Here is a 23,958-nt window from a genome sequence, read left to right on the forward strand (position 1 = left end):
TTATTCAATGTTAGTCACATCTTTCTATCCAACCCTGGCGGTGGCACTGTTATCTGGCCCACAAGCCTACTGCCATGGAGAAGCAGAGGGGAGGGGACCTGTCCCACATGATCTCAGAGCCCGCCTGGAAGCCTGGGGGTTCCGGGCAGGGCTGATGTGCTGACTCCGGAGAGCCCCCAGCTGGCGCCCCTCACATCGCAGCAACGACCGCCCGCTCCCTGTCCGGCCACCTTTCTGATTCAGGCCGCCCGGCCCCCTTACTTTACCAAGGGGTGACTGATGCCCACCAAACGAAATGACTGTTTCTTGACACGCGCGCAGTCGACCAAGCAATCAGAGGAGAAAGCGCAGCCCTGGAGGAGGCGTCTAAGGCGACGGCGCGCAGAGCAAGGGGAGCTGCCTGGCGGCTTTCCCACACACCCGACCCTGCGAGAGGTGCCTAACGGGCTGCTCTCCACACAGTAGCCAGAGGGAGGCTTTGAAAAAGTCAGACTCTGTCACCTCCCTAATCAAAACCCTCAAATGACTTCATATCATACTCAGCACAAAATCTAACGTCCTTAACGTGGTCGATTAGTCCCATGCGATCTCGCCCCTGGGTACCACTCCCACCCCGATTCTAACTGCTCTCCCCTTTCCTCACACTTCACGGTCACGGTCACACTGGCCTCCTTACTACTCCTCAAGCCTCCAGGCCTGCTCGTGCCCCAGGGCCTTTGCACATGTTAATACGGCTACCTGGACTCTCTTCTAGTTACCTGCAGGGTTCTCTCCCTTGCTTCATTCAGGTCTCCGCTCAGAGGTCACCATCTCAGAGAGACCTGGCCTTGCTATAGTATCTTGTCATTCTCCCTGCCCTTCCCCACTCATAGCCCTGATCACTACCTGACATATATTATACGTTTTCCCCACTGGCCATCTCCCTGACTACAGGGTCAACCCACAAGGGCAGATAATGAGCATCAGGTATAGCAACTGAATAGAATTGTTCAATGAATGAGCATCAGATTCTAGAGTAGCTGGGCTGGCAAAGCGTGGCATACAATTATGGAGCGGTTTTAGATTCTGGAAAGCACAACACAGACACGTGATTACAATGCAGTTTGTGAGGCTATGTTCACTCTTCTCCCCTCTCCCTCTGTCTCGAACAGCTGACTTGCTGCTTCCTTCAGAATCCCAGGCCTCTCCCTTTGAGCTCAGAATCAGGACACCACGAATTCCTGCCCCACTGCAGAGATGACCAGGCGCTGCGCACAGGCAACGTGACTGACCCCCTGCAGCAGGCCCTCACCAGCATGCTGGACACGCCAGCACTCAGACCTGAGGTCTCCACAGACCTGAGAATGTCCCCAGCAGCTTTAACTCTGAGGTCAGACAGACAAAAGCTGAAGAAGGGCAGTGGAAAGGACCCTGGAGAACATCTGATCTACAACCGGGAGTCGGAGGGTCCAAGGGGTAAGCAGCTCACCCAAGCGGCAAACTAGAAAGGAGCGCCAGCTTCCCAGGGGAGGGCTGTGCTCACTACCCATTTAAGTGGGGAGACTGAATGGACACGTGTATCTGTGTCAGAGGCACCTCTGTATCTGGCACATGGTGGGAAGGAAGGATTGGCAGGCTGGCAAGAAGGAAGTCAACCTGGGAGGAAAAACCTTCACCCTATGCTTCCCACTAGGATCGGAGCAGCGTGCATGGGGGCTGAAGCCGAGAGCAAGCTGTTAAACCACCATCGTCACGTTGAAGTGCACACAAACACGCCTACCCATCTCTCCAGCCGGTGTCACTGCATCCCTGCCCCAGGGCCTTTACATGTGCCTGGCATGCTCCCCCTCTACTTGCTTCCTATTCAGTCTTCAGACCTCGGCTCAACCGTCACTTCCGGGCGTCACACTTTCCTGGCACAGCGCTTGGCACATAATCTAGTGCTCCGTAACTCCCCGTGGAATGAATGAAGGGAGTCAGTGAATTCACTACAACACACAGAATGTAAAATTTGCATGAACCACTATGTGAAGCCTGCAGATTGAAAAGAACTTCGGGACTGGGAGTGTGCCTGTGCGGCAATCCTCCGGGACACAGATTCCCAAACTTTCTCAGCTCATGGAATCCCTGACATTTCAGCGAAATTTTCATGGTATCCCTAGGCCAAGAGAAATACCTAATCGTTCCATTTAGGAGTAGTTAGATCCAAACAACCCCTGAAAACCCAGCTTTGCAAAGACACAAAGTATCAAAAGGAATGTAGAAGATCAAAGGAATGTAGACGATCCCACATTGATACTGAGAATCACCCCAAGCTGCACCAACGGGGGCAGACGTGGACTCTCCCTGAGCACCTCTGGGCGCCGGCTGTGGTGCCTTGAGGCACCTCGGTACAGTCTGGGAGACAAGACTCTGTGACATAAAATCACTCTCTTCTGCTGTGTGAAATATTCTGATGGGAAAATTTTGACCACCCTGCTTGGTGAGTGTCCCTCCATTTCAGGTGTGGTAGGGTGACCATGAGACAGTCTGAGGTCCCCACAGGCCCTCCCAGGAGCCTCTGGGAGCCCTGTGTGATCCTTCTGCCCATTAATCACCATTCTTTTACATTTAGTGGAAAGGAGGAACGCCAAACACTACAGAGCTCATGGGGCCCAAAGCAGCATTTGTCAGCAACAGAAAACAAACCAACCAACCAACCCAAAAGGGCCGTGAGCAAGTAGAGCACGTTCTTAACTAGACCAGGCTCTTGCCACAGCTCTGCCTCCAGCTGTGCAAATCCCTTACTTGGCAGTAGGCGTTCATGTCCTCATCTGTAAGGTTAGGCACAGAAAAAGGGGGTACATCAAAAGACTAGCCAAGTAGGTCTCGCCCACCCCAAACAGAGCAGGTCTGATTCGATCTTTTATTACAAAGTAGGTCTGTACGTAGGTTTTCACTTTTATCATAAAGACAATGTACATTTGGAAACGGGCATAGATAGATACATACATAAGATAGGTAGAGAGACAGGGGCTATTCTTCCTGAATTTCACTGATTAGCCAGTTCCCACTGATGCTGAAGGTCAAAGGCAGCCACTCCAGTCCCCAGGCAGCCCGACACCCTGCAGAGCAGGGCGGACAAATTGCTGGTCACCCAGGCCAAGAGCATGATGGGAGCTTTGCCAGCTTCTGAAAGGGCAAATGAGGCAAGAACAGGGCTCTTTCTCCATCAGACTGTTTACAACACCGGGGCGTAAAATCATCCTCCAGGAAGTATTTGTGGCTTTGCCTTCGCTGTACATAACTTCTGGTCAGTAAATGACTGATCAACCAAGCTGGCACTGACGTCACAGTGAGCCGGCCATGGATGCAGCAACAGGAGGGAAGGAAGCCAGCGAGTAAGTCAGTCGGCCCCTTTAGCAAGCACAGAGCCCAGGCGAACAGGCAGCCCAGACCCCCCAGCTGCAGTGGAAGCAGGGCCTGCTCAGTCACAAAACTCGTCCATGGTTCAGTGGCTTTAAGACAGGGGAAACTCCTCAGGGAAACCAAGCCTGCTCTTGCCTAACAGCTCATCCTCCAGGGCCTGAGAGATACTCAGGGGAAAGTGCCTCCCCAAGGCAGCCTGCTGAGAGCACTGCAGCTGGCACACATTCCCCTCTGTTGTCCACCTCGTCAATCACCTGAACCGAGACAAGACAGTGCAGCTTTCTTTGAGTTTATCCTGTTTAGAAGTCACTCAGCTTCTTGAATCTGTAGGTTTAGGAACTCTTCAGCCATTATTTCTCCAAATACGTTTTCAGCCCCACCCTCTTTCTCTTCTCCTTCTGGGACCGCGATGACATACATGTGTTTTGTTATTAGTCCCACAAGTCCCTGAGGATCTGTTCAGTTTTATCAGTCTCGTTTCTCTCTGTGACTCAGACTGGGTAACTTCTATTGTTCTATCTTCAAGTTCACTGGTGATTCCCTCTGCCGTCTCCATTCTGCCATGGTACCATATACTGAGTTGTGGTTTTCTTTTCTTTTTTTATGTTATAGTATTTTTCAGCTCTAAGATGTCTGTTTGGCTCTTCTTTATATCTTGTATGATTGTCTCTTCTCACTCAAGTTGAGATTTTCCTAGTTCTCACTATGGTGATTTTAAAAATTGTATCCTGAACATTTTGGGTATTATAACACTCTAAATCTTATTTAAATTCTCCCTTTTGTCAGGCCTCTCCCACCATTGCGCTGGTGGGAGATGCAGGGCACCAACTCATTGCTGTGATTTGTAGGCATATCCCAATGGTTTCAACACCGTGGGGGGGCCAGGCATAGGGGAAAATGGAGCTCTGAGGAAGAAGAAGGTCAGATAGTCCAAACAGTCAAAGAAGGGTCACCCAGGGGCCAACCTCTGAGCAGGGTGATGAAAAGTGACCAGGTTCCAACAGTCAGGTAAAGGAGGTAAGAGTTGGGACTTCCCTGGTGGTCCAGTGGTAAAGAATCCGCCTTCTAACGCATGGGACGTGGGTTCAATCCCTCGTCAGGGAACTAAGATTCCACAAGCCGCAGGGCAACTAAGCCCGCGAGCCACAACTACTGAGCTCACATGCCTCAGCGAGAGAGCCCGCGTACCACAAACTACAGAGCCCACACACAACTAGAAAGAAGCTCGTGAGCCACAATGAAAAGATCCCGATGCCGCAATGAAGACCCAATGCAGTCAAAAAAAAAAAAAAGAAAAGGAGGTAAGAGTCGTTCCAGACAGAGGAAGCACATGCCAAGGTGTACATGATAAAAGAGCAGTAGTTACAAGAACCTAGTGTGACTCAAGAGTGGCGTGAGGAGATGCATGTATGGGTAAAAGGCTGGTGAGGAAGAGCATGGCCTTTAAAAACAGATTAAGACCAGTTTGCAAAGGGCCCAGGAGCCCTCTACGTGTCTAAAGTCTTTGAGCCCTGGTTGGAGATGATGACAGGGCGAGGGTGTGGCATGATTAGAACCATGTCATAGGGTGGTAACCCTGAACAGTGGTCACACCCAAAGGATCAGTGCAGACATGGAGCTATGACCAAGGCATCCTAGACTAGAACACTCTCAGGCCAACATTCTATGCAGATGCCTAAATGCCCCAGCTGACGACCTCTCCCCCACTTAACAGGGCTTACGGGTGGGATGTGGAGACGCATGACTGGCACTGTGTCTGATGCAATGACGTGAAAGAGGAAGGCAGCCAGGCGAGCTGGATCTGTGAAAGCATGACTTGGCGAGAAGCAGGCAGAAGACCTAGCATCACTCAGCACAAATGGAGCTGACAAAGCCCCACAGGCGCTGACCACAGGAACTGCAGCCGGTCGTGGGCAGCCACGTGGGCTTGTTTCTATCAGCCTCTCTGGGGCCCCAGCCACCTGGCCTGAACTCCAAGTGGGGCAAACCCACAGATCCCCTAAGGCAATGTACTCTGGGGCATTCTGAGGGTATAACTTAGTAACCCTACCAAAAGTTAGCACAAGGCAATTTATGGGTACAAGAGACTGCACAGGAGTTCTGTGAGATAATAGAAAAAATATATATATATACACACACATATATATATATATACACACATATATATATATATGTACACACACACACACACACACACACACACACACACATATATGTCTCTGCCCCCAGTCCCTGGCACAGAGCTCCTAAAACTCTTGTAATTTCCTAAGTGATAAGAGCACTTGGAGCACCTTTTGTTCAAATGCAGCTCTGGGTGGGCTCCTGCACAGGGGCTGGTTACCAGAAAGCCCAAGCCATGAATAGAAGCTTGGAATTTTCAGTCCCTGCCTCCACCCCTTTCTCTAGAGAGGGGAGAGGGGCTGGAAATGGAGTGAATAACTGATCATGACTACATGAGGAGACCTTCCTAAAACCCCAGAAGTGTGGGGCTCAGAGAGCTTCCAGGTTGGTGAGCACATCCATGTGCCGGGAGAGTGACCCTCACACTACAGGGACAGACACTCCTGGGTTCTGGACCCTCCCAGACCTCACTCTATCTTTTCATCTGTATCCTTCATCATATCCTTCAATAAACTGGTAAACATAAGTGAATGTTTCCCTGAGTTCTGTGAGCTGCTCTAGCAAATTCACCAAGCCCGAGCAGCAGGCTGTGGGAGTCCACATTGACAGCTGATTGGTCAGAAGCACAGGTGACAACCTGGACCTGTGACTGGCATCTGAAGCGGGGTGTGGGGAGCAGTCTTGAGGGACTGAGCCCTTACCCTGCGCGGTAACGGAGGACAGAGGTTCACACACTCTCCAAGAAGAACTTTCTGACAAAAATATGTAGAAAGAAAATGAGCTGTTGTGAGGCGTGGCCCCCCCACCTCCATCACTGGGGATGTGTCAACACAAGGCTAGGTGAACTGTGCTTAATGACAGAGTGCCTGCCACCCCAGGGGCCTGGGACACAGACCTGCCAAAGTAATGATCATTAAACTGAACCGGCTGATTGGTGACGATGCTAGGAGGAAAAACCGCTAGTCTCTGACCTGAGTTAATACTCCAACACTGATTCCTGGACCTTCTTTCCCTGAGCGTGTTGAAACACACACACACACACACACACACACACACACACACACACACACACGCTTCTAGTTCATGTTAAACAAGAGCAGCTATGGAAAGTGAAAGCAGACAATGACGCTGTGACACGTGGTCCGTGGCACATCCTAAGGACTCAGGAAATAGGAAGAGAGACGGGGAGCCACACAGCAGACTCTGAAAAAAGGGGGAAGTACTAACTCTTCCGATTAAGAAACTGGTCCCAAGAACAGTCTGTGCTTCCCACAGAGCCTGGCTTTCGGCTTTTAAGGAGGAGCATCTTCAGGGGTAAATGAGTCTCTTAGCCTCCAAGCACACGGCCATCATGTCTGTATGATATCTTTTCAAACCCAACTCCCTCTGCACAGACACAAGTGCTGCTCCCTGATGGGACTTCACTGCTCCTTCTGGCCCCAAGAGGAAGGACTTGGTAAACCGGGGCAGGGAAGGAATGCCTGCCTCAGGCCTCCTGGACCAGGCACCTCGACAGCCCTTTGTGCCCCGTGATTCCAGTGATTTCTTTTGTGCCTGTACAGCCTCTAGCGACAGAGGACTCAGCACCTCCCATCCCAGTCTCACCCCACTCAAATGGTTATCTTAAAGGATGAAAGGTCAGGCAGAAGCTGACTGCCCACAGAGCTGCTTTCTCTCTAGAGTTTTCTTTCATTTTCTCCATATATAAATACGTTATACACACGCATCTACATACACTCATTAACAAAAGTAGATAAAACGTATTCTACTTTGTAACACAGTTTTTCACGTTGCTAAAGAATCCTTTATAATGATATTTTCTTTGGCTGCCTGACGGTCCACTGATTTGACGTACCATTATGACGTACTTTCCTATTCTACGTTTATTAAAATATTTTTGAGCACTTAAATCTATATGGGCAACAGAGAGAAAAGATAAAAACATGGCCCGGCTGTGCAGCAGTGCGCAATCTGGTCAAGGAAGCACAGAAGACACTGCGGTCAAATGTGAGAAATGCTATAAAATCACTGTTTACAAAGTGCTGTGGGGACAGAGGGGAGAAGTGAGGAGCTGCTCCAGGGAAACGCGGGCACACTGCACACAGGGATGATTTTGGCAGGGTCGTCTCCAACTTCTCACTCTGAGTAACAGATGCACAGGTGCCCATGTAAGCAGGCACGGGGCCTGGCACTTTTGGGGTGTACATCAATGTCTCAGCCACTCTACATGGAAATTACTATTATCTCCTTATAACGATGACATCAGTACTCAGGTGGGTTTGAGTGGTTTGCCTGAGGTCACACAGCTGGTGAGGGGTGCAGTTTGAATTAAGATGTGTCTGTTACTGACGTCCATTCTGATTTCTTCCCTAAATACTATTAAGAAAAGTATCTTTAAACAAAAATCTTTCTCTTAAAAAAAAAAAATCTTTGGGGACTTCCCTGGTGGTCCAGTGGGTAAGACTCCGTGCTCCCAATGCAGGGGCCCGGGTTCAATCCCTGGTCGGGGAACTAGATCCCGCATGCATGCCGCAACTAAGAGTCTGCATGCCACAACTAAAGATCCCGCATGCCCCAGTGAAGATCCCGCGTGTCGCAACTAAGACCCGGCGCAGCCAAAATAAATAAATTTTAGGACTTCCCTGGTGGCGCAGTGGTTAGGAATCCGCCTGCCAGTGCAGGGGACACAGGTTTGAGCCCTGGTCCAGGAAGATCCCACGTTGCCGCGGAGCAACTAAGCCCGTGTGCCACAACTACTGAGCCTGTGCTCTAGAGCCCGCGAGCCACAACTACTGAGCCCGCATGCTACAACTACTGAGCCTGCGCTCTAGAGCCTGTGCTTCTCAACAAGAGAAGCCACTGCAGTGAGAAGCATGTGCACCACAACAAAAACCCAACACAGCCAAAAATAGATAAATAAAATAAATTTTAAAATTTAAAAAAAAAATTAGGGCTTCCTTGGTGGCACAGTGGTTAAGAATCCACCTGCCAATGCAGGGGACACGGGTTCAAGCCCTGGTCTGGGAAGATCCCACAGGCCACGGAGCAACTAAGCCCATGTGCCACAACTACTGAGCCTGTGCTCTAGAACCTGTGAGCCGTAACTACTGAGCCTGTGCTCTAGAGCCCACGAGCCACAACTACTGAGCCTGTGTGCTACAACTACTGAAGCCTGCACGCCTAGAGCCCAATATCTGCAACAAGAGAAGCCATCGCAATGAGAAGCCCATGCACCGCAACAAGGAGTAGCCCCCGCTCACCACAACTAGAGAAAGCCCGCGCGCAGCAACTAAGACCCAATGCAGCCAAAAATTAAAAAAAAAAAAAAATTAAAAAAATCCTTAAATTCTCGACTAGATTTGAATTCTTAGAACTCCTGACACATACATTGCTCTCAAATAGATCAATCTCAGGCAGAATGATCAGGAAGAAAAGAAGACATAAATCACCAATATAGGGAATGAAAAAGAGGACATCAATAGATTCTATAGACATTAAAAGGGTAATATGGGAAATTACGAACAGCTTTATGTCAACATTTGATAACTTAGATGAAATGGACAAATTTCTTAGATACAAACTGTCAGAGCTCATTTGAGAAAAATAGATAAGCTGAAGAGCTCTCTAAAAGAATTCAAATTACTAGTTAAAACCTTCACCAAAAGTGAACTCCAGGGGGCTTCCCTGGTGGCCCAGAGGTTGGGGGTCTGCCTGCCGATGCAGGGGGCGCGGGTTCGTGCCCCGGTCCGGGAGGATCCCACGTGCCACGGAGCGGCTGGGCCCGTGAGCCGTGGCCGCTGGGCCTGCGCATCCGGAGCCTGTGCTCCGCAACGGGAGAGGCCACAGCAGTGAGAGGCCCACGTACCGCAAAAAAAAAAAAAAAAAGTGAACTCCAGGAGCAGACAGCTTCACTGGTGAATTAAATTAAACATTTAAGGAAGAAATTATACCAATTCTGTACAAATTCTTTCAGAAAATAGAAGACTTCCCAACTCTTTTATGAGGTATGTATTACTCTGATACCAAAACCAGACAGCAACAGTACAAAACAGAAGGCTACAGACCAACATGCTTCGTGAACACAGATGCAAAAATTTAAACTATTAGTCAATCGAATTCAGCAATATGTAAAAAGGATACTATGTCATGATCAAATGGAGTTTTCTCCAGGAATACAAGGTTAGTTCAACATCCAAACATCAATGTAATTCACTCTATAAACAGGTTTGTAAAAACTCCACCTGATCATCAATGGATGGAGAAATTCAACATCTATTCACGATGAAAAAATTCAGTAAACTAGGAATAATAGGGAACTTCATCAACCTGATAAAGAGTCATGGACATGTTATTATAATAATAGTAGTACCCACTTCACTGGGTTATTGTGAGGATTAAACAAGCTGAACTTGTAAAGGGTTTAGAACAGTGCCTAGCACAGAGTATGTGCTGTAATAAATGTAGCTGTTACTACTATGAAAAATTCTTTGAACAACAAGAAGTAAACAAGAAGAAGTATTAAGTACCCATAGACATGAAAAAGAATGAACTATTGCACGCAGTAACACAGATGAATCTCACAGACGTAACACTGAACAAGGGAAGCTGAACACAGGAGAGTACCTTATTGTAGGATTCCATTTATAGTTGAACTTCAAGAAAAGGCAAAAAGTCAAGGGTGATAGAGGTCAGAACAGTAGTTACCTTTGGGTCAAGGGTCATAAGTGGAGGAAGAGGTACAAGGGAAGGTTCTGGCATGCTGGATTATGTGCAGTACCTTATCTGTGGTGGTAGTTACAGGGGAGTTTATCTACGTAAGAATTCATCATTAAAGATCGTACTGTATATAAGTATATACACTGTATGTAAGTCACACTGCAAGATAAGTATCCACAATACAACAGCATGGGTACTATGGCCCAATGATGTAAAAATATTCATGTATGTACATACATAAGATGATACGTGAAAGGATTACCAAAATATTATCTCAGGGGTGAGATTTTAATTTTATCCCCTACTTTATTTTTATTTTATTATTATTAGTTTTATTTTCTTAATTTTTTTTTTTTTTTTTTTTTTGCTGTTGTTGTACGCGGGCCTCTCACTGTTGTGGCCTCTCCCATTGCGGAGCACAGGCTCCGGACGCGCAGGCTCAGTGGCCATGGCTCACGGGCCCAGCCGCTCCGTGGCATGTGGGATCTTCCCGGACTGGGGCACGAACCTGTGTCCCCTGCATCGGCAGGCAGACTCTCAACCACTGCGCCACCAGGGAAGCCCTATTATTAGTTTTAAAATAAATTTATTTATTTATTTATTTATTTTTGGCTGTGTTGGGTCTTCGTTGCTGTGTGCGGGGCTTTCTCTACTTGTGGCGAGCGGGGGCTACTCTTCATTGCAGTGCGCACGCTTCTCATTGCAGTGGCTTCTCTTGCTGCAGAGCACGGGCTCTAGGCATGTGGGCTTCAGTAGTTGTGGCTCAAAGTCTCTAGAGCGCAGGTTCAGTAGTTGTGGGCACACAGGATTAGTTGCTCTGCGGCATGTGGGATCTTCCCGGACCAAGGCTTGAACCCGTGTCCCCTGCATTGGCAGGCGAATTCTCAGCCACTGCTCCACCAGGGAAACCCCCCATTTTATTTTTAATGTATTACTTGCTTCTTTTAAAATAATGGCTATTTATCTAATCAGAAAAATATTTTTAAAGCTGTTTTCTTATGGGGAAAAAAAAAGGCCCAGATCCTTGGGTCTGGTGACTCTCTTCTTGAACTGTGCCTCTCACTGAGCCCAGCACTGCTTGTACCAGCCCCAAACTGGATGCTTTGTTTTCCATTCCAAGTAATGGAATGCTATGCAACAGTTAAAAAATAGTTACGTGGAGCTAATGGTACTCTCATTGCAAGACTGACAAAATATATTAAATAAAAAAGCAAGTTATATTTTCATTAGGAAACCGTTAATGAAATAAAAGAAAAATTAGGTATTTCTCCAGAAATATGATCCAGGAAGATATATACAATAGTGATTTCCTCTAGGAAACACCTAGAATATGATTGGGGTGTCTAAAGGGACCTTTGCTTTGTCTGTTCTTTATAAGGAGATGGTTGGTATTCATGTGTTACTTCTGAAGTTAAATACATGCGAGCTAGATTTCTTACTGCTGAAGGAGGGAGGTACAAATATGGGAAGAGAGACTGGGGAATGAACGCTGTGGGGCTGGACTGAAACTGCAGATATCAGAATACACAATGGTCTCTTAATATATAAAGATGGACATAGAAATGCATATGTTTGGTGTGTATTTCCTAGTTTTGTCTGCTGAGAGGGCATAGAAGTAATGATACCCTAGGAGCAAGGAGCCATCTAGCACCCAAATCTTGGTTTCTAAACATCATTCTCCATCCAAAGAAACCAGGGCTCTTTGGAGAGATGGCTGACTGGAGAATAAGGGCAGGAAAAGTAGTGGATGAACCTGGATCACCTTGCTGCGCACCAAAGGGTAAGGAAGGGCTTGAAGAATGACAGGTACATGGCTAAAGAACATAAGAGTCTACATGAGGGGGTTCCCACTGGGAAATCTGGGACAACTTGAGCATTAAAATAAACACCGTCAGCGACAGACTATAACCCAAAGGATAGAAGAATAATGCAAGAGTCAATACTGCTATAAACACATAAATGAATAAATAAACACATCGGTGAGAAAGGAAAGTTCTTCCTTAGAGTAGAATGTGAGCTAACAAATGCAGAAAGAATGAAGGGCTTAGAAAATCACCAGTTGGCAACCACCATAGTAATAACTTTCAGACAAGAATCATGAGTGCTAAAACCCGTGGGTAAAAGTCTGACGAGAAGCTATTGATTCCATCCGAAAAAAACCAGAACTTCCTGGTGGAGAGCCTGGCTAACACCACCATAACCAAGGGATCAAAGTCCAATACTGGGACAAGGACAAAATACCATTTCTGTGATATTCCCTAAAAAACATATAATCTGAATCTTATCATGTGGAAACATCAGACAAATCTACACTGAGGGACATTCTATAAAGAGATGGCCTGACTTTTTGAAAAATGTCAACGTCATGAAAGATAAAAAAAGACGGAGGCACTGCTCCAGATCAAAGGAAACTGAAAAGTGGTTACAGTTCAGTGCAATCTTGGACCAAGGGAAAAATAAAAAGTTTTTTTTTTTTTTGCTATAAGAGACATTAATGGGAAATCTGAATAACTGCTATGATTAGACAACATAGTATATCAATGTTAATTTCCTGATATTGATTATTATACTGTGGCTATGTAAGAAAGTGCCCTTGAATTTTAGAAAAGAAACACTGAAGTACTTAAGAGTAATTCCTATGTCCATATGTACAACTTATTCTCAAAAAGGTCAGGACAAGACATGATAAAAAGAGAGAGAGACACGCATTTGCGAGGATGTGGAGAAAAGAGAACCCTCGCGCACTGTTGGTGGGAGTGTAAACTGGTGCTGCCGCTGTGTAAAACACTACGGAGGTTCCTTAAAAAACTAAAAATAGGACTACCATATGATCCAGCAATCCCACTACTAGGTATTTTCCCAAAGAAAATAAAAACACTAATTTTAAAAAATATATGCACCCCTCTGTTCACTGTAGCATTTTTTACAACAGCCAATATACGGGAGCAACCTAAGTGCCCATCCATAGATGAATGGATAAAGAAGAGACGGTATATGTATAAAATGGACATTACTCAGCCATCAGAAAGAATGAAATCTTGCCATCTGCAACACCATGGATGGACCTAGAGGACACTGTGCCAAGTGAAATAAGTCAGACAGAGAAACAAGTACCATATGATCTCACTTATATGTGGAATCTACAAAACAAAACAGAAATTGACTCAGATTCCAGAACAAACAGGTGGCTGCCAGAGGAGAGGGTGGGTGGAGGGGGGATGAATGAAATAGCTGAGGGAAATTAAGAGGAGCAAACTTCCAGTTACAAAATTAACTAGTCACGGGGATGAAATGCACAGCATGCGGAACAGAGCCAATAATATTGTAATGTCTTTGCATGGTGACAGATGGTAATTAGACTTATCATGATGATCATTTTGTAATGTATAGAAATATTATGTAATGTATAGAATATGTCATGCACCTGGAACTAACATACACCTATAGGTCAATTACACTTCAATTTTAAAAGACAGAGAGAGAGAGTATAAGGTAAAATGGTAATATTTGGGGAATCTGCATAAAGAGTATTCAAAAATTCTTTGCACTATTTTTTGTAACTTCTCTGTGAATCTGAGACTATTTCAAAATAAAAAAGTTAAAAATAAATACATGTCGGGCTTCCCTGGTGGCGCAGTGGTTAAGGATCCGCTTGCCAATGCAGGGGACACGGGTTCGAGCCCTGGTCCGGGAAGATCCCATATGCCGCAGAGCAACTAAGCCCACGAGCCACAAGTACTGAGCCCGCGAGCCATAAGTACTGAGCCCACGTGCCACAACTACTGAAGCCCCACGCCTAGAGCCTGTGCTCCGCAACAAGAGAAGCCACTGCAATGAGAAGCCGGCACACTGCAACAAAGAGTAGCGCCCGCTCGCTCCAACTAGAAAAAGCCCACACACAGCAACAAAGACCCAACGCAGACAAAAATAAATAAATAAAATAAATAAATTTAAAAATAAATAAATACATGCTTACTGAAGAAAATATGCTAAATTTAAAACCATAAAGTTAAAGAAAACATAACCCAAACACCTATTTGTTTTTGTCCCACCCATTTTTACGTGTATATTGTAAAATATATTTATTTTTAACATTATTGGTTTTATACTACATATAATCTTGTCCTGCTTTTTTCATTTATTAAATTGCGAAGCTTAAAAAATCTCAAATGTTCTTCCAGCCTACGAATATAGAGCACCTTACTGGATATTTTCACTATTGTAAACAACACCACCATAAACAAGATGACTGATATCTTTTCAAGATAAATCTTTGTGCACCTCTGATTATTGAGTTTCTGAATATATCTTAGAAATATTTCCGAATCAAAGGGAATAAATATTTTTAGGATTCTTGACTCACTGTCAAATTATTTTCCAAAAAGCAATTTATTTTCAACGTTTCTCTGCAGCCTTCCCTCTGCAAGACATATTGCTAACCTGGGGAGGTGAGAGTAACCCACAAATCACTGCATCCCCAGAAGCCTGGGAGGGAAGCAAGGTAAAAAAACAAAAACATGGGGACTTCCCTGGTGGTGCAGTGGTTAAGAATCCACCTGTCGATGCCGGGGACACGGTTTGAGCCCTGGTCCGGGAAGATCCCACATGCCGCGGAGCAGCTAAGCCCGTGCGCCACAACTACTAAGCCTGTGCTCTAGAGCCCATGTGCCACAACTACTGAAGCCCGTGCGCCTAGAGCCTGTGCTCCACAACAAGAGAAGCCACTGCAATGAGAAGCCCGCGCACCGCAACGAAGAGAAGCCCCTGCTCACCGCAACTAGAGAAAGCCCGCGCGCAGCAACAAAGACCCAACACAACCAAAAATAAATAAAATCGATTCTTTAAAAAACGAAAACAGAAAAACCCCTACATATAAGAATCAATAAGCACTCCAGGGAGGCCAGAACACCTGTGCCCCAGAAGGACGGGCAAAGAGAAGAAACTGGAGAGATGGATGTATAGACAAGATGGGCCCTCTTGGGCTTCCCTGGTGGCGCAGTGGTTGAGAGTCTGCCTGCCAATGCAGGGGACACGGGTTTGAGCCCTGGTCTGGGAGGATCCCACATGCCGCGGAGCGACTGGGTCCGTGAGCCACAACTACTGAGCCTGCGCGTCTGGAGCCTGTGCCCTGCAACGGGAGGGGCCGCAGCGGTGACGGGCCCGCACACCGCAATTAAGAGTAGCTCCCACTTGCCCTGACTGGAGAGAGCCCTCGCGCAGAAATGAAGACCCAACGCAGCCAAAAATAAATTAATTAATTAATTTTAAAAAAAAGGAAACTGCCTACAGGTTCCTGTTCTTAAAAAAAAAAAAAAGATGGGCCCTCTCCACCACGGAAACCATACCCAGTAAAGGAGACCCTCTGTGGTAATAAGTGGGAAAGGTGTGCAGCAGGAGGTGCTGGCCCAGGGTCACAACCACACACCAACCTGGGGACCACAGCCTGGAGACACACTAGTTCCACCTCTCAGCTCTCCTCCTGCTGTGAGTTACTCATCACCTGCTCCTTAGTCCCCTGAGCCTGCCGCGGTGTGATGGCTGGAGGGGAGACCGTCAAGGCAGAGCAGTGGGTGACTCGGAAAGAAAGAACCAGAGTCCTGGGAAAGCAGTCTGGGCGACTCCCAGAAACTCCTAGATTTCCTTAAGAGTTTAGAGAAATATGGTCTGGAGACACCCAAAGGCTCTGGAGAAACCCGACCTTTACGGAGAGGAAAGTAAGCATCTGGGTTCTGACGTCTAGAGCTCCCAGAGTCTGTCCCATCCCGCCTTTCAGGGAACCTGAGCCATCAGAGGACTCATCCAGAGACCTGCCTCAGGCTGAGCTGCAGTGGAAGGACCACCACCCCTCCCTCCCCCACTGCCCTGCCCCCAGCCCCTGCCAACAGGAGCACGTTGAGTTTCAATTCATCACCTTTCAACCATTCTTGATGGGCTCACCTTGACTTACATCTGGGTCCTTATACCTGATGCAATACAAGTCCTCTAACTAAAGGGATGGAAGGTCGGGGGGTGGACACAGGCCCCAGAAGCTACTGAGAGGAGACAGGAGACGATGCCTGGCAGAGGGCAGGTCAGAAGAGAGCTCGGAAGGTCTGAAATGACTCAAAAAGGCACAGCAACAGATCTTCTGGGCTTTAAGAACACACAGGTTAGGACCTGGAACCCCTGCCAAACCCCAGTGCGCCTCTGTCCGCATTTTTCTACCATCAGCAGACAAGGTCAGCTCAGTCTTTGTCAACTTCCACCGGCCAGAATGGAAAGGTGATGGCCCCTCTATCCAAACTCACCTGTCTGCTCTGGCATGAAGAGTAACCTGTCCTTGTTCCAAACCATCTTAACAGGAAAATAAAACAAAACAAAATAAATAAAAACCTACCTACCTTTATTTATTTATTCCTTCACAATGATAGTATTACATCAAATTTCAAATTTCCAAATGCCTCCATTTAGTATCCCCTAGAGAAAGGGAGTGACTACTTTTTTTTTTTTTTTAATCATCTGTTGACTCTGGAAATGTGACTCTACTTTTCAGTCATATCATAGGAAACCAAGACCACTTTCCGAAAGTAATATTCAAATTTCAACTAAAAATCATGAGTTTTCTAACTAGAAGTGGTTTCACAGAGAAGGGACCATAACATTGAGGGGAACCAAAGAGCCCCATCTTTTCTTTGATTTCTCTCCACTCCACTGGATTATAAAACAGAAAACCTGGAGCAGGGGGACGTAGTGAAAAGGGTGTGGGACTTGGCAGCAGTTCAGAGAACCGAACTTGGGGCCCGGCTTGACCACCACCTTAGCAAGTTACTTCTCACTGAGCCTCAGCCAACAAGGTGGGCTTTTAATCCCTGTTTGGCTTTTGCACAACTGATGCTTGTGGAAGCATTCCGCAAAGTATCCTAGAAATACTGATGGTGATGTTGATTTGAAGACAACTGTCCAAAGTGAAATTGCCTTGAGGAGAAACACTCCACTCATATCAAGAGTGGCTCTTCCACGTTCATCAGGTAGGTCACGTGCCCAGCACCCTGCCACCTAAACGGGCGAAGACAAACTAGGTCAGGGGATGTCCCCTGTCCTTCTATGGAAAGAGACGAGACACGCAGTTACTTCCTTGCCAAAATGAACAGTGCAGCTCACGGTTGGGCAGAGGCTGGCTTAGGATGGCTTCTTGATGGGAGAGGGTGCAAAATGGCAGAGATGGGGGCGGGCGGGGGGAGAAGAGGATCCAGAAGGGCCTAAAGGGAAAATGGGGGCACAGGTCTAAAGAAAAATAAAAACGAGTTCAAAATTGCTCTGCCACTTACAGTTCTATGACTTTGGGCAAAACTCAACTTCCCTCAGCTGCTTTCCTATCTAAAATGGAGAATCATCATCACTGATAACTCCGAAAGGGCTACTGGGAGGATAATATGGGTAAAACTGCACAGAATGCATGGTAGGCGCTCAAAGAACCTTGGTGGATTACTTCTCTCTCCCATTCGTATTCTTCAGGGCAGAAGCAGGTTAAAATAAGCCATGTCAGGACTTCCCTGGCGGTCCAGTGGTTAGGACTCCGTGCTCTCACTGCCGAGGGCCTGGGTTCAATCCCTGGTTGGGGAATTAAGATCTCACAAGCTGTGTGGTGTGGCCAAAAAAAAGCTGTGTCCTCTCTGCATCTACTGCGGGGATGAAGCCCAGTTTTAGCAGACTATTAACACTCCAGAAAACATGGACATCACTCTGAAGGGACACACGGTTATTGTGAAGGGCCCCAGGGGCACCCTGTGGAGGGTCTTCAATCACATTAATGTAGAACTCGGCCTCCTTGGAAAGAGAAAGAGGCTCCGGGGTGACGAATGGTGGGGAAACAGAAAGGACCTGGCTATCGTTGGCACTATCCGTAGTCACATACAGAACACGATCACGGGTGTCACACGGGGCTCCCGTTACAAGGTGCGGCCTCTGAACTCTCACTTCCCTGTCCACACTATCATTCAAAAGAATAGTCTTCTCGTTGAAATCCAAATTTTCTTGGGCAAAAAATATATCCGCAGGGTTCGGATGAGGCCAGGCGTTGCATGTTCACTACCTCAAGCCCAGGAAGATGAGCTAGTTCTTGAAGGAGGTGGCAGTGAACATGTATCAAACTCAGCTGCTTGGACTCACGAGCCACAACAGTTAAAAACAAGGATACCATGGGCTTCCCTGGTGGCGCAGTGGTTGAGAGTCCGCCTGCCGATGCAGGGGACACGGGTTCGTGCCCCGGTCTGGGAAGATCCCACGTGCCGCGGAGCGGCTGGGCCCATGAGCCGTGGCCGCTGAGCCTGTGCGTCCAGAGCCTGTGCTCCGCCATGGGAGAGGCCACACAGTGAGAAGCCCGCGTACCACAATCAAAAACCAAAAACCAAAAAAAACAAGGATATCAGAAAAATTTTTGGATGGTATCTATGTTTCTGAAAAAGGAACAGTTCAGCAGACTGATTAATAGGATCTAAGTTATCCAGCTACAGAAACAACAAGTCTGTGTCTAAGCTCAGGCTGCCATAACAAACACCACAGACTATGTAGCTTATACAACAGACACTTAATATAGTTCTGCAGGCTGGCAAGTCCAGTAGATCTACTGATCTACTGATTAGTCTGTTTAGATAAATATTTCACCCATTTTTACAGACACGTACTCGAAGACCTAAGGAACCAGAAAATCACTGAAAGTCCCACAGCCAGCAACTCAAAGAGGGAGATTTAAGGGTCATACGAGACCCTCTCTGTCACTTCCTGTCACAGCTCTAGTCATCGTCTACCTGCAGACGAGCAACAGGGTGGCCCAACTCATCTGGCTCATCATCGTCCCGGTTGGTTCCCAGGCTGGCCTGTCACCCCAGGTTTGGCCAGCAGGAGTCGGTGCCCTTCAACGAAGATGGAGTCTCTGCCGGGGGTGGGGGGATGGGATGGCGGGGGGGGGGGGGGGGTGAGGACAGGAGCCGCACAAGGCTGCTGCAGCCAGCAGCTACACACAGTGATGGAGGCGCTGACGGAGGACGGCAGAGAGACACGTGGCCACGCACTTCCCAGGGGCCAGCTTTTATCATGCGGTCAGGCCAGACTGCCGTCAGGCTTGGGCCTTGGATGGCACTGTTTTGATCCCCAGCTCTGCCTGCATTTCGCCTTGACATTAGGTCACTGCCATGCGTTAAAGGCTGGTGTCAGTCAAGTGTGTCTGAGCACCAACTGAAGGTCATCTCCGCGATCTCTGCCTGCCGAGTCACACCATGCTTTTCAACGGTAGGATGTGGGCAGTGGGGTTATCGAAGTTCACAACAGAACAGCATGAGCGAGTCGGTAAGAACCAGACCCCATGGGGATAGAGGACTGTCTCATGGCGTCTGTAAAAGTGTCCACGATTATTACGCCACCCACACTAAACCAGGAGCTGCTGAGAGCTTTTGATTGCCTGACCATGTTCTCTTAGGGGGGGAGGAAGACAAAATGCTGGCCTGACATTACACCACGCTGTCACTTGAGGCAGGTACACTCAATCACTCGACATGCTCCCAGAGGCTGAGTTTAATGCTCTCGCTGACAGACAGGGCTGTGAACTCGGCTGCAGCCAGCAGTGGGGACACACTTGGGTCCCAGTGCATCGGCTGTGGCTTCGGTTAGAAAAGACCCACATCACACAGCACGCATGAGGGAGGGGCTATGAGGACATAGGCCACAGCACCGGGGAAAGGTGTCTTCCTCCCAGCCCTGCCTTATGCCCCAAGTGATGTAATGCATAAGTTTACACGATGTCCAGTGGAGGCCAGGTGTCTCTGCCAGGCTCTTGGCCTCGTTAAGGGGACTTGGTGCTTCAAGCAGCTTTTTCCTTGTGATGCCACCAACTCAACATGTAACTTGCAGGGCTTCTGTGATGAGGAGAAGACTGGGAGGGATTGGTCCCAGACCTTAAACGCTTCAGGGCAGAGGGGACACACCATGCTCCCACTCACAGGGCGTTAGCTGAGGTTAACTTCCAGAGGGCTAAGGGATGGGAGGGTGGGGACAGAAATACGCCGTGAGCAGTGAATGTGTCTGCCGCAGGTGTGCACAACTTGCTCGAGGTGATGGGGACTCAGTAGCAGAACTAGTGAGAGTCTAGCTGCTCAAGGACTTGAGACCGATAAACCTGATTTTAAAAAATCGAGATATATTGGGAATTCCCTGGGGGCGCAGTGGTTAAGAATCCGCCTGCCAAGGCAGGGGACACAGGTTCAAGCCCTGGTCCGGGAAGATCCCACGTGCCACAGAGCAACAGAGCCCGTGTGCCACAACTACTGAGCCTGCGCTCTAGAGCCCACGAGCCACAACTACTGAGCCAGCGTGCCACAACTACTGAAGCCTGCACGTCTAGAGCCCGTGCTCCGCAACAAGAGAAGCCACCCAAATGAGAAGCCTGTGCACTGCAACGAAGAGTAGCCCCTGCTCGCCGCAACTAGAGAAAGCCCGTGCGCAGCAATGAAGACCCAATGCAGCCAAAAAAAATAAATATTAAAAAAAAATCGAGATATAATTCATGCCCCCCCCACCCCAAATTCACCATTTTAAAGTGCACGATTCAGTGGTTTTCACTATGTTCACCCATTGCACAAGCAGCACAATTAGCTAACCCCAGGACATTTTCATCACCCCCGCCCCCCAAAGGAAATCTCTGTACCCATCAGCAGCCACTCCCACCCCTGATGTGCCCCACCCCCTCTTTGCTCTGGACATCAGGAAACTCGGGACAAATCCAAACAGCCTTGAGCAGCCATATGCTATCTTATCCCTAGGTCCCCACCTGCCATCGTATCTACTTTTTTCTAAATAAATACTAATTGTAACAGCCGTTACCAGGTATGAAGCATTCACACTATGACTTTCTACTACTTAATGTTCTCCTTACAGCAACGCTCTGAGGCACAGGAGCTGTAATTAGCACAGAGATTAGAGTGCCTTGTCCAAAGTCAGGGAGCTGATAGGCGTTAGAAGCAGGATTCAAACCCAGACCCACTGGCGTCAGAGCCACTCAATCATCCATTTGCATGCCCTTCACCACCTTTTTAGAACAAGGCCAAGCTGTAGACAGAAGCCGCCTCACTGCCTGGCCTGGGATTCATCTGGCAGTTTAAGATCCTGACTATACCATCAGGTGACAGCATTGCTGGGCTGGTGTCTGGCTGGGGCTGCCCTGCATTTCAGTAGCCCTCGTGCTCAGGAGGCCTGGCATGACACAGTGCTCACCATGTACCTGCTGCACGACTGAATCCACAAAAGCTCCAGGATCTCTCTTGCTCCCCACTCGGTGGTACAGAATGCTGGCTGGGAGCACTGAACCATAACCAGTGCTGCCTTCTGAGAACTCCCGGCTCTGCCTACAGTCACCTGATCAGGGGCAAGAAGCCAAGCCAGGCTTTCCAACTTTCACGGCAAAATAGCTGGACACAGCGTGGAGGATGCGCTGAGAGCCTCGGGGCCTCCACTGTGGACTGCCTGCCTTCCACCTCTGGCAAAGGGTCTCTCTGCGCTCGCTCTCCCAGACTCCCCTGCTCTACCCCTGCCTGATAAAATAGACCACTCTGGGTCTATTCTCTGGCTCCCATCTCCAAAGAGCTGCTCTGACACTATTATAAGGGAGTCTGAAGTTCGCTGCCTTTACCGCAGTGGGTTCCAGAAAGGGTGACTTGTGGTCACACTCCTCTGTTCTTTAGAACATTCCCTCCACCCTGGCCTAAGCCATCTATCTAATCCTGTCGACCTTGTCCACACACAGTGCAGTCCCAGCACCTCACAGGGGGCCTGGTACACACGAGGGGCTCTTCAAACGCCTGCTGAGTACGGAGGCTGCTGCCCGGTGCCTTACTCAGTGACCGTTATACGAAGCCCCAAGGAAAAGTGCTTCCTTTTTTCCATCACGTTTGCTGTGAATCCTGTCCTTCTTTCCTTGCCTTCCACGAGGCTCTGAGATGAATTCTGTGCTCCATCACAATGACTTCCCTTGACTGTCTTTTGGTAAAACTACCTGCCTCCTGGGGCCTTCTCTCAATTACTAGGTTCTTGGTTTTGCTGAGGAGGGTGTGGGCCTTGAAATTCAACCAACCTAAAATAAAACCCAGTTGAGCCATGAAAAGAACATGGGCCTTGTAGGTAGACAGACCTTGGTTCAAACCCCAGATGTGCCACCTCCACACCACGGGACCCTGGGCACGTCGCTTACTCTGCCTCGGTCTCCTTGCTGACCATCCTCTCACATTGTTATATGATCAGCACATGAGATATGAAACACCTGACATACAACAGACACTCAAAGGTCAGATTAGATCCCTTTTATTCATTTCATGAGAATTTTTTAAATAAACAAATTTATTCATGCTTTTGGCATCCAGGTACCTGATCTAGAAATATCCAGAAAGACATAGTATACTATGATGGAAGGGCAGTACACAAGTTCTTTCTCTCCTTCAATTAAAAAATAATTATTGAATAAACTATCAGTGGCAGGAGGAACTTGAAACATTTAAAATTTCACACCTAGATGGAAACTAAAATCCTACAAAAAGTTCATATTGTATCTTAGAATAATCTTTAAAAACATAGATCAGACCCGATATTGGCACCTCAGTCAATATGCAGGAGAAAGCTGGGCAGTACACCTGGGAGAAGAAGCCATAAGCACCCACGCGCCACTCATCCAGCTAGTGTTTCTGAGGGCCTGCTTCCTGCCCGGCACTATTCTATGTGCTGGCCTACACTCGCAGAAATGAAGGGACTTCTCTGTTCTCAACGAATCCACATTCCTCTCCAACCCCCATATTGCCATTAGAGATGGGGAGAATAAGACTCATTTTATTATAAGCCACTTCCATATTCTGGGTGGAAGCAGATGGAGAAGAAGGAAAAATAAACAGAAAACAGTAAGAGTGACTGTAAATTCTTTTTTTTTTTTTTTTTTTTTGTGGTACGCGGGCCTCTCACTGCTGTGGCCTCTCCCACTGCGGAGCACAGGCTCCGGACGCGCAGGCTCAGTGGCCATGGCTCACAGGCCCAGACGCTCCGCAGCATGTGGGATCTTCCCGGACCGGGGCATGAACCTGCGTCCCCTGCAGCGGTAGGCGGACTCTCAACCACTGCACCACCGGGGAAGCCCGACTGTAAATTCTTCAGCAAAGGAGGGTTGATAAGAGTTGGGCTTCATGAGCAATGGTACCATGGACAGATCACAAGAAGTGATGGGGTGGGGCAGGGAGGGAGAATTTTGGACTCAGGGAGGCCAATTCGAGAGCTGGCACAGCAGAAAATGACAGGGGCCACAATAAGACCACAGCAGTGGAAGGAGATTCAAAGACTAAACACTGTTGGGACTGTGTGGTGGAGGCACCCCAGCGTGAAGACAAGGGGAAAGTGGAAAATGTCTTTTGTCCTTAGAGCTTCGGGGACCAGGGGACGGCAAGGTCACTAGCAGGGGCAGAGACCTTGCTGGTGGGGGTTTCAGATAGGCCGGACGGTCTTGCTCAATGACCTTTTAGAGTTTGCAAATCACATTACATAAGGGACGGTGTCCAACATGTCCAGGTAATGCCATGTGGTTTCTTAACCGCAAAGGTTCTGAAACCAACAAACGCCCTTCTTCAAAAGACCACAGTCCCACCCGAAACCCCACTTCTGAAAGAAGCCGGGCACAACTGGCTGATCCATTTTCCTGTGTTTTCAAGAACTGCAAGCCCTGTTTTCAGT

General features: G+C 47.9%; 2 protein-coding genes across 2 annotated transcripts in view; one reads left to right on the top strand and one right to left on the bottom strand.

Annotated features, from left to right (window-relative positions):
• POR (cytochrome p450 oxidoreductase) overlaps positions 1-23,958 on the bottom strand; it is a 58,851-nt gene that overhangs the window by 29,651 nt on the left and 5,242 nt on the right. The gene's annotated exons all lie outside the window — the stretch shown is intronic.
• On the top strand, positions 956-19,540 carry LOC113630310 (60S ribosomal protein L9-like). The gene is given in 7 exon segments (XM_027125508.1): positions 956-966; positions 1,235-1,455; positions 2,483-2,487; positions 17,914-18,364; positions 18,367-18,480; positions 18,994-19,061; positions 19,496-19,540. Coding segments are annotated over 7 exon segments (915 nt in total).

This window comes from Aethalodelphis obliquidens, unplaced genomic scaffold (genome assembly GCF_003676395.1).
Source record: "Aethalodelphis obliquidens isolate GAN/ISIS:26980383/991018 unplaced genomic scaffold, ASM367639v1 scaffold30, whole genome shotgun sequence".
In the NCBI taxonomy this organism is placed as follows: Eukaryota; Metazoa; Chordata; class Mammalia; order Artiodactyla; family Delphinidae; genus Aethalodelphis; species Aethalodelphis obliquidens.